Genomic DNA, 16,575 nt, shown 5'->3' on the forward strand with positions numbered 1-16,575 from the left:
GAAATGAGTGGGCTGGGATTTTAGTATTTTTAAGCTAGGTCAATAATTTGTACGGCCCTCGGAGGATGTTGAAAACATTGAAATGGCACTTGAGAGGAAAAAGGTTCCCCACCCATGCACTACGCATTTCAGTGGTTTTGTGTTAGAAAAGAAAGCAACCAATCAGATCTTGTTCTGGGTCTCTGGGTAGAACATCCTTCAACAAGGTATTCTACATCCTTGATAGGATGCCCTGGCCGTTGGACTGAATGAGAGCGTACGTTTGGACTGACAGTTTGATCAACCAATCAGATATTGATTTGTAGCCAATGGGCGTATTCTTTCAGAGTTTCCCCTCGGTTCCAGAGTATTCTAGAAGGCCCGCTAGTTAACTGGCTCGAGACAGAGGATCTACATGAATGCGACGAAGCAATTCATGCAGTTTTATTGTTTTTAATGTTGAAATGACAAGTGCAACAGGTGAAGATGAAGTTGTTGCGGAATTGTTGTGAGTACCCTTTTCAAGACGACAATTCAGTGAAAAGACGGACATTATAATGCCGCGGAGGAGGAGGAGGTGGTGTGTCTACAGACGGTCCAGTTGTGATAGCCACGGTTCGCCACTGTGATGCTAAATAATCTTCATTATAGAGGAGAGAGGAAGCATGTTATGACCATTTTAAATAAGTAAACATTATATTAAATGGATTACATGGAGTTACTCAGAAGTGCTTCTTCAAAAGGAGACAACTTTCTTTGAAATACTCCCCCCCCCCCCCCCCCCCCCCCCTGCTGTCAAATCTGAACATGGACATGTGTAACAACAAAGCCTCCAAGACAAAAGCTGTGAGGATGTTCCTGCTTAAACACAAAGCGCTGCGTGCCTTCTGGTTAGTCAGTTAATTAAAATAGCTGCTGGTATCATGGCTGCTTTCTGAATTATTCCTAGGCTTTAATATATTTCACATATTCTAAAAAGGGATACAAAATGGACTTGTGTTTATTGAGCTTCCTGAGCTGCAACATAAATATAACTGAATGGAATTAGATCAAAGTGGGAGAAACGGATGTGAGGTCCTGTGAAGGTAACGACTGTTTGATTCATTATGAGGGATAAATTAAATGATTATTCATCACATTCAGTAAGAGCGGGTTTGTTGTCTCAAAGACTTACTCAGTTCAAGAAAGACTAAGCCATCACTGCAAATAATCCATTCTAAATTACCAAAACATTCATTCAAATCCTAGTGTTAAAAGTGATTTTCTTTCAAAATCATAACAGCATTTGCAAACAATTTGCAACAATTTAGTTACAACTACACTTTTATAATTTATTATAACATGTTTTTCTAAAAAATGTTGAGTGTCCAAAAGGTAGAAATGTCCTTGCATTGGTTACAGTGTGATTAACTGATACTATTGTAGGTGTACTAGCAAGCTCAAATCCTCCTCTTAGGAAAATACACACCAGCATAGTCTCTCTTATGCTCACATTTCTGTGCAAACCGAGAATCAAGATCTTTTTTCAGCCCAAGCTTAAATAAAGGAAGATACAGTGTACAAACTCCAAGTACCTTATGCATAATAAAAACATGCGGCTGCTTTTATGTCCGTGGTCAAACCACCAAAGCAGTGTTATACTGAACGCAGTTGAACAGGCGTTCACTAAAGAAATGTAATGTTTTCACTCTTGTGATGTCTAAATATCAGACAGCACAAACTTTATATCTGGCTGTGATTGACACGCACCCAGTACACTCCAAGTATTGCTTACACCAAAGGAGGTTAAAAAACCAGATTTGATTTTGAAGTCTTTAGTTATGATAGCTACCAAGGGGAGAAGTTCACCCTCCGAGGTTTACTCTCTATAATCACACAGATGGGGCCAGCCAGGGATCGTAAAGGTAAGCTAACCAAGCCCTAGCAATTGCCCAGACTGCAGTCTGTTTGGGTTTGTTTGCTGTCTCCTCAGGACTGTGGTTTTTCCACCGTGTTGACAGCCTACCATCTGCCGCAGAGCCAATCTAGATCTGCTATACCTTCCTGTCTGTGTTTACTCTGCTGCAAGTTTGGGACTAAAGATAATTATGTATGGTAGTATGACTGAAGTGTACCCACAAACGTTGACATATGTTCAAAGCTGTGACAGGAAGAAAACAAGACAAAAGTTATCTTAATAAAATATGTTTTATTCAGTAATAAAAGAAGAAGATGACATCCGACGACCATCACCTGAAATTCAGTCAAACAGGGGAAGTGTAAAGAGGAGCTCCAAAATACCACTAAACAAAGTGACATACTGTAGCTACAGAAACAAAGAAAGGCACTCAGTCTTTTTTAAATTTAGACTACAAAACAGGTGGAGTTGTTTTCAAGTTCCAATTGTGCCACAATAACTACACATAAACTGCCCCCGTTTCCTTTACTTTTTCTTCCAAAGGATATGCCACAATAAGGATACAAATGGTTCTGCTGGGCCACAATATCAAGCCATGGCATCTTGAATATATAAAGTGTAAACACAGATGTAAAAAGAAACACCATTACAAAAATAAAAAGGCTTGTTCTACAGTATATATACAGAAACACTATGACATAATGAGAAATGTGGTTTTTTGCAGGTCACCAAATACATTACTCACCTGTAGGGTTCACCTTTGTTTTGGTCCTCTCTTGGTAACTGTGGTGTCTTCCTTTGGTCTGGCAGATCTGGCAAATTGCTGTGAATTTTAAGTTAAGGTCTGTAGGAAGCAAGCATTTGTATTAAATGGGCAAAGGTTTATTCTGAATTGATTAAATTCACAGTTCAAGGAGAAATAATCTCCTTCTTTATTTTGAGAATGATCAAATGTTAACCCTAACTCGATAGCACCACAGAAAGTATAAACCAAAACGGCAACCTCACTGAAAAGACACTTTCAGCTGTAGGCAAGGGTTCACAGAAGGAAAGTCATAGTTCGTATCATGCTCATATACGGTCATGTTTTTTTCTCATGTGGTTTGGAGCATGAATTCAATCTGAGGAAAGGTTGAAGCTGTTGGTTCATAAATGCCACAAGCCGACTGACCAAAAACAGACCTTTTGAGAGTTTTGGTGTCCTGCTTTCTGGAACTCACTAAGTGACAGCTAATGTTGTTCACATAGATTGAAACGCTTTGCAGATGTGGCAGGTTCAATAAAGGGAGAGAGGAGCCACTGGAGTGTTGTCTCATAATAAACCTTACACTTTAAACAACTAGTGTTCCTTGCAGGTTTTTCTTCCGGCTCGCTCATTTCAGTAGCAGGCTGTTCGGGGATTCTCTGGCAAGTGCCATACTGCAGTCTCTAGCTAGCACTGAAAAAATAATTACAGGGAATCTGAACTGGGACCGGCTGTCGTCTGACTGCTTAAAAAGACATCTGTACTAACATGAACCTGACTTTTTGATGCTCTAAATCAGTGTTTCTCAAACTTTTTCATACCAAGGACCACGTAACCAATAAAAAAACACTCGCGGACCACCTAACTCCACAAATATCCAAAAACACATCGTTTTTCTAGAACAGATTACAAATCGCCTGAAAATGGTACAAACAAGTGAAAACATGTGTAATGAAGGTGTTGCGCTGGGCTATATAATGCAATTGAAACTTCAGCTCGCTCCATTGCGGAGATATTTCCGCGAGAGTGCGGAAAACTTACATTTATTTATTTATTTAAAATGTGAAATGTTAGCAATATACTCACGGACCACTAGGGGGCGCTCACGGACCACCAGTGGTCCGCGGACCACACTTTGAGAAGCACTGCTCTAAATGGAAAGAAACTACAAACTACAAATGCAGCTTATAACCAACAACATAATAAATAATAATGTATATATAGTCTATGCTTATAATCAATGTTGTGCTCTATTTTGATTATGAAAAAATATGAAAATGTAAAGTATGATAGCTGTTAACATTTCTAAAATATTTATGGTGGCCGTTTCCTCTAACATCTTACTCCAGCAAAGAAGCCTGCCACTGAATAAAGCCACATGCAGGACATCTCAAACTAATAAATCACGCTGCAGACTTGGCGGTTCATTCTCTGAACTCAAAGACTAATATGCTGTCGCCGAGCTAATTGGTTATGGGATGCAAATTAAAACGGCATCAAAATCAATAGCCGTGTTCCGTTTGACAAGTTCAAAGGTTGATGTGTAATTATGGGAGCGGAGGCGAGGAGCAGCAGGTGGAGGGTTGGGGCTGCCAGAAAATTAGCGCTCATCCTCCTGAAGGCACGGAGGACCAAAGCCAACACCGCTGCTGTGATGGAGGTGCCCACCTTATTATACCCAAACACCACCTCCTAACTGCTCCTTTGTGTATGTTCAGTGACATCTGATCCTGTTCCTTGGTATAGATACCAGCTCTTAATTGGTCACTTGTGTGAGACACTTTCCATGTAATATAATATACTGCACAAAACGGTGTAGGCAAAGAGTTTATACCTCATTAATTCAATAAAATGGCCTTCTGATATTGAACAGGAAGTTGATATTACACAACCAAATGAGCCCCGACTTGCTATGTGCATCACCAATATATTTGTTTTGTGTTTTAGGGCAACTTAGTAGAACCACAGACTTTTTTCCCTCAATAACAGGCGTCTCAATTCTAGACCATTCCTCAAATGTGTCTAAATAATTGATCAAATATTGTTGCAGTAAAAATAACAATTGTATATACTTCAAATCTGTGTCTAACTGCCCCAAATAACCAAACCCTACCCAGGCCTCGACTCCTTAGAAAATCTTGTCCTTGTTTCTTGTTCATGTGAGAGGTAAAAGGATACGACGACGAGGGGTTTGTCATAGAGAACGTAGCCGTTGGTGTCCCGCAGGGCTTTCTCGGCACTCTGCTCGCTGGGGAGTCCTACGAAGGCCTGCCCTTTCATCCGCCCCTCCTTCATTAACACAATGTCAAACCTGAGGAGAAAAAAGCACAGACACATCATTATCTCTCCAGGATTAAAGCCGAGTCAACATGATACCGTAGATAAAACCAGTGTTACAGGTGCAAAGGCCATCTGCTTCTGTATAAGAAAATAGGGCTGCACAATTAATACAAATGTTCCTGTTCATTGTGAATCAACTATTTTGGTGCTGCAGAGAAGGTCCCATCATTATTTCAAAAAACATCTGTTTGGTACAGATCATATCTTAATTGCGTTATTTAAAAATAATCGCAATTCTTTATTTCATGCAACCTATAAGAAGTCTAAGTTTAGCAGACAAAAGGACATGCTTGCACACGGGTTTAATGATAAGAAAGTTGCATTATAAACTGAAGTTACCCTCAAACAGTGATGGGTTACCAAAGGGCAAACTGTTTTTCTGGCAGAGTTGCATCTTCACGTTTATCACTTACATCTGCGTTCAGAGTTTGGCTCTCTACGAAACATAAGCTCGGTTCGATGACTCAGGTGGAATATTCATTTCAAGTAATGCTGATGTACAAACATTAAATGTCCCTCATGATCTCCATGTCAGGTTAGATACTTATTAATAACATAACACGCAGTCAGCATGAATTACTAAAAACTCTCAGAGGAAAGTGACAAATTGCCAGCGTATAAAAATAGCTCATGAAAGGCAGGGCACGCGACGTTGATAAGAGATAAAGACATTGTTTACATACATGTTTCTCTCGGCTTCTGATGAAGGGTTGACGTATCTGCCATAGATATACTTCAGGTCCTGTAACACAAATGACGAATATCAGGAAAGAATATGTAATATATATGTCTTTTGTTCAAGGAGAAGTCATCTTAAAACCCACAGCAAAATGTAACTTTAACACCGAATGACATACGATGACATGCACAGTCTTAAGCAATAAATGAAAACTCCAGAATAAGCCTCATATCCAGTAACCCAAAGTGGGTCAAGCGCTATAAATGTACCTACTTTCTCTTCCACTTGCTTTGCGATATTCTTCACGTACAGTCTGCAGGTTGGCTCACCCGAGTCGTAATTCTTATAAACAGACATCCTTTTTATCTCTGTTTCAAAAGGAGAGAAGAAGAAAAAGAAACGTGATGCAAGGTGGCTCTCAAAAACAGGTACAAGGGATCATCACCTGAGCAAAGGTACATTCTAAATAGTCTAAACTCAATAACATCCCTGAAGGGTTTTAAGATAGACTGAACTGAAGAACGAGATACAAAGTGATTTGGCCATGGTTACAGATATTTTCAGATATGAGACTCAGCTGGTGTTTGCTGTATTAATGGACGTTAAGACATGTTTTACATTTCCACAAATACATTTCTAGCTCAGTACTTGTTCCAATATTTACATTACAGAAAAAAAGTAATCATCAAATGTGGTTTTATTGTAGTGAAGACTTGAGTTTTAGATATTACTTTAAAGAACCAAAACATTCATCTTGTATCATTTCTATAAAGAACAGGATTTGTGAGAGGCAAGAAAATGGTTCTAAAGGAAAATGATTTTTATTTTAAAAGTTTAAAAAGGTCACTGTTGTACAGGATCAACAGCATGAATACAATCATTCTTGGGTTAGTATTCCATAACCTGAATAACTTATTCCTTCATTTTATCAATCAACTCGTTTTTCTACTTTCCTGCCACTACTTCCCATTTTGAGACTAGTTTTGTTGGTCCTTAGGTAGGGATGCATACCGGTATCACCGAAATACCGGTTACTGGTGGCTACGGTATACCGTACCGAAATCAGATCCGGTTTCGATACTTTTAAAAAAATTTTTTTTTAAAAGTGAGTCCGTGGCCCGTGATGGCGGGTGTTATAAATTCGATTGCATAATCGTTTTTCTTCATATTTTATGTATTTTTGTTTGTTCAATACTAGAAAGGTAAAAGTCCCACAAATGAACTGTGATGGGATTTGTTTTCTCTCACCATGAAGGTAAATGTTGATTTTAAAGATGAGATTTGTTTGTTTGTGCAATGCCGAGATCTCATGACCTTTATTCTATTATGTATTTGTTCTCTAGTCGAATCTCAGGTTTAACATTAATTATAACGGTCTGTTTGCATTGACAAGATGTGCTATTCACGCGGCACACCTGATGGCGGGGGTTATAAAAGATATTCCATAATCGGTTTTCTTCATATTTGTTATGTATCTTTCATTGTTTGTTCAGAACTAAAAGGTCCAAGAAGTCCCACAATTGAATTTAATATTCATTTGACATGTTAACTATATCGTAAAGCGCTTCATGGGAGTAATTGTGGGATGATACATTTTCAAAGTATCACGATATGTATCGGTGGAGTATCGGTATCGTTCAGTGGTATCGGTATTGGTATCGTAAAAAAGTCAACGATATGCATCCCTATCCTTAGGGCAATAAAATCCCTTTCCTGATTCCAACATCCGTGTCTTTAGGGTAGCAGTAAATAAAACCCCCCAGAATAAACCCAAAAAAGCATGCAAATATGGGGCATACCATCTCTTGACAGCCGTCCTTTCTCCAGCTCCTTCCTGGAGATGACATCAGAGGGGAGATCCTCCTCGTCGTCACTGTGCTCCTCCTCCTGTCGGGACGCCTGAGTGCTGGGGTAAAGCTTCCCAAAACCCTCCGACTCTGTCACCTCCTGACCACTGCTGGGGGGGGGCTCCAACTCATCCACTTCTAAAAAGGGGCACACAAGTTCCAAAACACTTGATCATGTTGTAACTATATTACTTTTGGAAGAAATGTTGGCAGAAGCTGAGCCGTATTTCATTTTACCGGTATGTGTTTATGAGAGAGAACAGACACTCTCCCTCCAGCACAACTACACATGGAAGTTTTCAAAGTGTCTGACAAAAGCAGATGGTGAAGTAATCACTTCCACAGTGTTTATCCTCCAGTAAACCAAACAAACTCAGGACGGGAGAGTGGAAGCAAATCCTAATTCACCATATTGATGTTTATAATGTTGAACCGTGCCGGCATTATAAACTAAACGAGTCAAAAATAAAGATTTTAGTTTCTGCTTTAATGTGAGAAATGCCGTCTTTTAGCATGATATTTGAAGAGAGGCATAAGCACATTCAATGTGTGTCAGATTAGGAACTGTAATCAAATCAAAATCCATTCCTGTTTTGCAAACATGAGTTTGAAAGACAGTGGGAGGGATAACGCTGGCAGACTTTTGAGGAGCACACACACGTAGTAGATGGAATTACTAAGAGCAGTGAGGCTGTACAAATCCGAGGAAGATGTATGTGTGTGTGCACCGGAGCGAGAATCGTTGGGGAGCTTTTCTGATACACTCTCGGCAGAGAACTAGATCAGTGCTTTCAAAATGATCCTCCTCCTTATCTGTCCCCCACCTCCCGCCTCCCCTTTCTATTTAATTAGCTTGTTTATCGGATCACACACAGCCCCTTCCCCAAAACAAGACTAATCCAAAAAGCCACCTGTCATAGTTTATCTTTCCCTGCCTTTAGGAAATCTTTTGTGTTTGACTTTGAGATCTATTTTACTTCTCAGAGGCTTGCCAGGGAGTGAAGTTGTAGCTAGAGAGAAGGGAGATAAGGCAGACGAGGAACTGCACAGCTGACAAGTAACACAGGCTGTGCCTCCAATGACATTTCCTCATACAGATAAAGGTAAAACCTTTTCTGTGCGACTTTCTCTGCTGTGATATACTGCTGTGTGACACTCGGCTCTGACTTCATCCATGTTAAGGGCTTTAGCTTATGTCAATAGGAGTATCAAACCACCTTCTGTGCTACAATGTGATAATAAACATGATGTATAGCAATAATCAAATCCTCACATTCCTGCTCAAAAGACGAGAGGCAGTGCTCTTTTTATACTGTTCCCCCAATGTGTGTGCAGACTATAGTATTCCTCTGATTTATGTTTACTAGCCAGTTGTAAAATAGGCCTTTTTGTGTTACTTACTGATAATTAGTGAATTGAGTTTATAGATTCACTTCGCTAAGGTCTTCCCAAAGACACATATAATCAATAAAAGATAGGAAACAGAGGATATCATTCAAAATGAAAACTGAAACTTTATGTTATTAGTCAGTTGACATGAAGTCAGCCCGGCAGGATTACAAATATGGCCACTTTCTGGTTAAAACTACCATTTTTTTATCCTGAAAATGCGTTAGAAATGGATTCAGCATTCTCAATGACCGCCTAAAGTATTGTTTAAATAGGCTATAATGCCATTCATTTCAATTAAGGCAACGTATGATAATTGTGCAAGTTGCCCATCATATGCAGGTTAGCATCTGGCAGTTTCTATGTGCTGGGGAGGACCCATACTATACATATCTAACATAAAACGTTGGTATACTCAACATTGCTCCCTCTCTCTGTTTCTTATCTATATCTAATAGAACTGCTCGGGTCTTGATAGATTGAGTGGGGAAGTTCATGAGATCTTTCTAGAGGGTTATGAAGAATAACTTTTATCCAATGACCTTTTCCCTCTCTGTCTGTGTCTGTGTATTCTCTTGTTCCGATTAACCCAGCCAAATCTTTTTTTCTTGTTTTGTATCTATATCTACGCCGGGATTCGGAGTCGAGGCTGATCCTCTTGCTGTAGTCCTGTGTCTTGGATCCTCTATCCTGAGTTCTGGATTAAGTCGTGGACTTCGGGTCGTGGCTGAACCTGTCTCTGCGGTCCTGCCTGGGTCTCGTCATGCTGCTTCCCTGATGGCTTCACAGGATTGTAGCTGACATTCTCGTGGATTCATCTTCTTATTACAGACACATGCATTTCATAACATTCGGTCTATATGCTGTAAAATGTATTATCTCTTCGATTTACACACGGCATCTATTGCACGTCTGTCCGTCCTGGGAGAGGGATCCCTCCTCTGTTGCTCTCCCTGAGGTTTCTCCCATTTTTTCCCCTTAAACTGTGGGTTTTCTCTGGAAGTTTTTCCTTGTACGATGTGAGGGTCTAAGGACAGAGGGTCTAAGGACAGAGGGTCTAAGGACAGAGGGGGTCGTTTTTCTCATACTGATATTCTGAACAATCTGTGCTGTTGTATTTGCTGTAAAGTGTCTCTACTGTAGGCTATTTTTATTATATGTACAGCACTTTGGCTCAACCAAAAATCGTTTATAAATGTGCTATATAAATAAAACTTGATTTCTGGCTTCACTTTGCTAACTGGATTTAATTCAAGATTAGTGCAAAAATGTGCGAATAATTGAGAAAATATGTAATAATCTATTAATCGCCTTTTTAAGCCCAAATAACAGATGATTAAAGCTTTTTAAATATGGAGGAACTGCTGCTTTTGTCTGGTTTAAATCAACGTGAAATAAGTACTTTGACATCACTTTGGGCTCTAAAAAAACTTGAATGTACTTTTTTCTCTGTGTGTGGATATGAAAGTGATCACACGTTGGAGTAGGTGAAGATCTAAGGTCCCTTACCTCTGCCTTCATCTTCAGACTGGCATGGCTCCCTCCCCTCCTCTGTCGCCGCCGCCGCCGCCTCTGGAACCGCAATGTGGAATTCAATTTTCTTCTGCACGGCGGAGGGGGGCTGCTCGAACACGTCGGAGGGCTGCAGCACGGGAGCACTGAGGACAGCAGAGACAAACAGCACCCCCCTCAACAGAAGCCTCTAAAAAGCGCCCACAGTAAACCGGCACCTGGGTGGCTTAAGGGTTGTGGTCAACCAGAGATATTTCCCAGTCCACGAACCCACTGAGGTGTGTGTGTATTTATATTTTCAGAAACAGAGTTTGTGGTCTATCATTAAGGGAGTGTGTGTGCGTGCAGCAACAATAAGCCTCTGAGCCACTAAAGGCGGTCTTTATTTAGGAAGACATTTGTCTGGAGGGTTTTGTTCTCCTTTTTTAAGCTGCCTGTGAATACTGTCTCTGCTTGAGGACTGTGACATGCATGAGTGCCTTTGCTGTACCTCTGAGAGTCTGCTTTGGGAGCGTAGAGTAGATCCTTGATCCTGGGCTTCTTTCTCTTTGAAGCTGTTTTTGGTCTCAAGGGTCTCTTGCATGCTTGGTTGACCAGGCCCATCAGACGAACAATCCTGAAATAAAGCACGCATAGGGAATAAAGGACACAAATGTCTACCTTGAACAAAAAAGAAAATCGCCCACCGATTGGAATTTAAAGACATTTCCCCTCAAGCCAATTGTGTTTCTAGAAACATTATTACTTCTGAATGACATGTTAAGGCACTGGATCTACTGGCTTTGTCGATTTAATGCAAAACTAAATGAGAGTCTCAAATGTTTGTGCAGGGATAAGTGATCTCCAATTCCTCCGCACCTCTCTTTGTCTTCGTCTTCCCCACTCTCATACTCTGATTCTTCTCCGCTGGACATCTCCATGTCCTCCTCGGGTAAAGGGGGGTATTCAGGAGGGAAGGGAGGAGGCATGGGGAAGGGTGGTGCAGGAGGCAGGTGCTCATACTACAGGAAACAAAGCAACATGGCTAGGGTTACAATCAGTCTGGCTTCAACTGACGGATTTCATGAGCGTTGTCTTTGCTGCGGTGCCTCGGTCAAAACTCGGATTTATTGGTTTGCAAATATCAAAGTGAAATACATATGGAGCCATGATCCATGTTTACTATCACAGTAGGGTGGAGCGATACTATGTTTAAATGAAAGCACTACTTGTGTTCAAATATTAGCCACACAAATAATATATGACTTATAAAAAGTGTAGTTTATAGGGCTGTAACTGATGGTGATTTTAATGATCGATTCATCTGATGATTATTTCCTAAATGAATCATTTGGGTAATGAAATGCTGGAAACAATGCTCACATCACAAGAGCCCCAGGGGACTTCTTCAAAATGTGTACTCAAATGATATGTGAACAAACCCTTCATTCAAAGAATATAAAAAGTAATGTAACTGTACAGATGGTGTTTATCAGTGCTATGAGAAAAAACATTTTGCATTGAAACTATTTAGTTTTAAAGGTTTTTCTAAAATTGTTTATTTGAATGTTCAAAAGAGCCTTATTCAATGCTGTTGAATAAATGAAGGATAAATCCACAGCCGCAAATAGACGTGTAGTGTAGTAAAAGTGTAGTAAAATAAACACCTAAAAGTATTGTGTATGTTTCTTCCCACTAGTCTGAAAGAAGACATGTTACCAGTCCATAACAAAAAGTATTGCCTTAACATCAAATACATTCTATCCATCCACCTAAAACTACTCCGTTATTAGCTTGTTTTCCTTTAGACAACAGTAATGCACTCAAGCTTACCATGGGGGGCCTGGCAGTGATTTGGCCAAACGGACATGGCAAATTCATCTTGTTCATCAGGTGTAGTACCTGTTGAATTGGAGATATGAGAATGAGACCGTGATAATTGTATCTTATATGATTCATACCAAAAGCTGGCAGAAAGCTGGTAATATAAAGATGCTGCTTCTCTCAGACAGGCAGCCTGTGACTCCATATGTAAAACTGAGATAGAGGCTGAAGCGAGATAGCAGCGGTGAGGCTTCTCTGCGACACACTAGCACCACCAAGACGCCAACGCTGTAAACAGCACTGAAAACACAGGCAGTATGGCTCCCAGGGAAATGTTAAACCCATAACTCATGCCTCCCACTTATGGTTTATTATTACTACTTGGTCCCAAAATTGAAATTTAAAAAAGGCAAATGTTTGCTGTTTGATCTTAAGAGGCTGGACTAAGTTCAAAAACCTCTGGGATATTCCTTTGTACATTCAACAATATGAATCTGTCACATTTGCATTCCTTTTAACTAATTCCCACGACAAAAAGGGGAAATGTAAAAAGTACAATCTACACATTTGACCAACATCTGCATATCAAAGACTTGCAGGTAACTGGGAGAAGAAGAAAATGATATAAAAGAAGCAGGATTTACTCACTTGAACATAAAACTTTGGCACACTGATGAGGGCGTGTGTTATGTTTGTCAGAATGCCATTAGAAAGCGGTGGGTATAAATATTTCAAAGTGGGATTCGATTGAAATTTCAACCTGTAGGAGAGTGGAAGGAAAAAACAAAATGACTTCAAAGGAAACTCTGTAGCTGCATTTTAACAACACACATTACATTCTCAACTCACAAAATATGTCTAAATAATAGAGACACGTGAATATGAGGTCCAGCCAGGTGGCTTATTCTCTAGATGGCAAGCACTCAGCCAACAGAATGTGAAACTCAGCCATTAAGGGACGTTGGGGCCAGCATGCCATGTCAGCAGCACCAAAGCTTGTCCTTGTGTAATAAAAACTTTTATAAGCCAAGACTCTGTGTGGCACAAGAGAACAAACCAAAATCTACTGAGGCCTAATAAACAAAGACTTAAAGTGACAGTGAATTTAGTTTAATCTGCCTTTTGGCTGGGTGACAAAGGAAGCTGTTGACAGTTCTGCTCGGACTGAGAGGAATATGAAAATCCTAGTAGGTCAGTTAGTTCAATCGAAAACATTTAAAACAGATTTAATCATTTATCAATTTAGATGAATGGGTAATTATGCATAGGAGAATACACTAATTTAACTTAAATGATCAAAAAAAACATGATAAAATCTTAAAAAGACAATTAAAATATGAATTACAGAAAAACACAAGTTGGGTTTGTAACAGCTTGGTCCATTTTAGAGGGAAATAAAATAAATGATAAATACAAAATAAGAACATATCCAAACATAGGATGTGAAAGTAAAAATGTGCACATTGTACTACAATACACACTGATTCAATTATAATATAAGGTAGTGTATTAAGCCCTTAATGATGTGTTTTAGACCCAGCTGTAGTAACAGGCACAGTGCCAGACTTTCTTTTTCTTTTTTTTTACCAGCGAATGCTTTGGATGCTAAGAGTGATCAGCTAAACAACAAATATGTAATCAAGCTAACCGCATCATATCAGGAGATGCTGCTGCTCCAGGTTTTATCTGAGCACAAGGTAGGATGGAGCGAGAGCTATCAAAGACCACCTGGGCCCACCAACTGGCAGCACAGACGGCCTGCCCGTTTAATTGGACACAAGGCAGTTGCCGGCCCTGAAAAGTGCTCCCAGATTCTCATCCAGGATTATTGTCAGCAAGTCTCCAGACAGCGTTTAGACATAAACGGACAACTCCAGGTTTGGACAGCATGTGTCTTACATGCACGTTCAATTGTAGTTAGTATCACTCGGGTGGGTAATGATTTGGCAAAGGGAGATAGGGGCTGATACCAAACTCCATTCTTTAACCTCACAAGACAGGGCGAGGTCCAGTACTATAATTCAATACGGTGCCTATAATATAATAATGTGATGCACTTCAGAATGACCCATGGCTTGTGTATTTACTCTAACAAATATATCAGACAAAAAAAACGAAAAATAAAAACAGCATGCCTTGTTCAATTTAGCTATCATTGCATCCAGATTAGCTCATATTACACCAACACTGTAACACAACTCCAAATGAACTTGTATTTAACATTCACCCAAGGTTAGGTGCAATGCCGGTTTCTATGAGGGGAATGTTTGGTAGTTTGGTTTCCTGTTTCTTCTGCTCCTTCCTGGCTTGTTTTCCACTGAAGAAAAAAGGAAACAAAAAGGATTCAACTGCAGCTCTCCTCCTTGGTTCTGTATACGATGGTTTTTGATTTAGTTTAAATGTGATGAGAATATGTTTACACTAAAGCTGGGAGGTTAACATCCATGTTCAAAGTAACATTTCTGATAACTACAGTGGTTGTAGATCAAATGTGTATGATTTAGGACACTTACCTGACGGAAACTGATGGGTCCTTTAATACTGTTACATGATCTTGGCTTTTTGCAAACTCTGCAACAAGTGTTTGATCAAGAATCTCTAATTGATGGAGCCTCTGAAGAGCCTGAAATAGATCAAATGGGGATTGGGAAAAGAACAGATTGCATTTACCTCTATTATGCATGCAAAGCTTTGTTTAATGTCATATAACTAGAAACATTGCATAAATAACTCACTTTTGCTGCTGACTTATCACTTCTAAAGCTTGCAAATGCAGCATGTTTCTGTGGAGATGAACATCGTATTAGAATACACAGCAGCTCCAATTAATTAATAGATGCAAAAGCTCACACTAAGTTTCAGTAAAGCACAACCTACCAAGCGTCCTGTGTTAGAGAAGACCCTGACTGTCTCAGCTCCAAAATACTTCAACAGGTCTTCTTTCTCGCCCTGGCTTAGATCAGATGGTAAGTGTCGGATAAGCAGTGTTTTACTGCTGGTTGTTTGGACCAGGTCCTCATTTGTGTCCATTTCCCTGTAGGATAGTAGGCAGAGTAGAAACAGTTACACAACACTACTGGAATAATGGGAAAAATAGTGACCAGATGAATAGAGACCTTTTTCAAAGTGAAGCATTCAACTAAAACAGTTATTAAATAGGTAATTATTGGTAACACAGACATCAAGTCCCTCCACATGAATGATGTGGTCTTACAACACAATAATAAGTGGGTAAGACACTTTCTTACATTACTTGTTATTAACATACATGTTGTGACACGTGAGCTATTTTTAAAACAAACACTGCCAAATTAAAAAACCAACATGATTACTTCTTACAAAGCCGAAGTGTTGTTGTATCATATAAACTGCCTTGTATTTAATAGAGACTGAATGCTGCATCTACACTGGGCTAGCTCAGACCTAGCCCCGTGCTATGTGAACGAAGCTCATATCACATGCATGTATTTTTCCTTATTACCTTTTGTTGCTGACTATAACATATCGTATGACTCTAGGACATTAAATGCAGCCATTAGTACAATGTTTGAACAAATAATTAAAAGCTGAAGTGAAATATTACATTAAATACCCGCCTGCCGCTGCAGCCAGTAAACATACCCACTTCCGCCAGGCTCTTCTTCTTCTATTGCGGATTTCTGGCGGAAGACAACTAACAGAGCCACCTTTCGGACTGGAGTAGTAACATTCAAGTTTGACAAGGGATTAGGAGAACTAACGAGTCTTTCTGAATCCCAACCATAGACTGTATAAGATCCCAACACACATTCAACCAAATGTGCTTAACATGTTAACAGCAGAGACAGTTTTGAAAGCACAGAGAATGTTTGGGGATAGTTAAAATGGCGCTCTAATCAAATCACTCTAGTGCAACTATTACATGAGATTGGTAAATTCCATTATAAGAAAGTGTACTTCTAAATGTGTAATGTGTGTTGATGTGAAGTACCCATGTTTGTATTTTTTTTATAAGATGATCTATAACTATGGCAAATATATTTTATAAGTTACTTTTCAAATACGTCTCTTACCGAAAGTGTTGATATTGGTGTAGCGCAGTTGTTTAGTAGCAGTATCTTTTAATTTAAAGATAGATTAATACAACAAACAAAAAACAGTATTCTTACATGTAGAGGTTTCATTTGTAAGGGTCTTGTATAGAAAGGTTATACTTTTGTTTGAATTATTTTCTATTGTTCTATTATTTTTAATAATATAAACTCTTGGGGTAATTAACTAAAGTGCATTTGAATAGTCCAACTCTTGTAGTTAAAGTGTTAAATGTTCTCTGTCCATCAGTGGTCAAAGTGAGGAACTGCACAGTATATTCTCAAATGGTGTTAAAGGGGCAAAGTCAACATAA

The 16,575-nt window shown here is 39.4% G+C and overlaps 1 protein-coding gene across 8 annotated transcripts; it reads right to left on the bottom strand.

Moving 5' to 3' along the window:
• Window positions 1–2,147: 2,147 nt before the first annotated feature.
• rnpc3 (RNA-binding region (RNP1, RRM) containing 3) lies at window positions 2,148–15,844 on the bottom strand. Of its 8 annotated transcripts, none has more exons than XR_004568585.1 (16): window positions 15,775–15,825; window positions 15,069–15,225; window positions 14,927–14,974; window positions 14,705–14,814; window positions 14,419–14,508; window positions 12,840–12,951; window positions 12,201–12,269; window positions 11,247–11,389; window positions 10,879–11,004; window positions 10,386–10,534; window positions 7,440–7,625; window positions 5,910–6,008; window positions 5,645–5,703; window positions 4,800–4,932; window positions 2,622–2,699; window positions 2,148–2,478 (listed from the first exon to the last, which is right to left on the bottom strand). XR_004568585.1 is itself a non-coding variant. In XM_034212122.1 (16 exons), coding segments are annotated over exons 1-15 (1,548 nt in total). In that variant the 5' UTR covers window positions 15,777–15,844; the 3' UTR covers window positions 2,148–2,478; window positions 2,622–2,630. The 8 variants fall into 8 exon arrangements, 6 of the variants coding, with proteins under 6 accessions (XP_034068013.1, XP_034068012.1, XP_034068009.1 ...); XM_034212122.1 differs by having other exon boundaries at window positions 5,914–6,008; window positions 15,775–15,844; XM_034212121.1 differs by having other exon boundaries at window positions 5,914–6,008; window positions 15,813–15,840.
• Window positions 15,845–16,575: the final 731 nt, after the last annotated feature.

The sequence above is a fragment of the Gymnodraco acuticeps genome, unplaced genomic scaffold (assembly GCF_902827175.1).
Source record: "Gymnodraco acuticeps unplaced genomic scaffold, fGymAcu1.1, whole genome shotgun sequence".
In the NCBI taxonomy this organism is placed as follows: Eukaryota; Metazoa; Chordata; class Actinopteri; order Perciformes; family Bathydraconidae; genus Gymnodraco; species Gymnodraco acuticeps.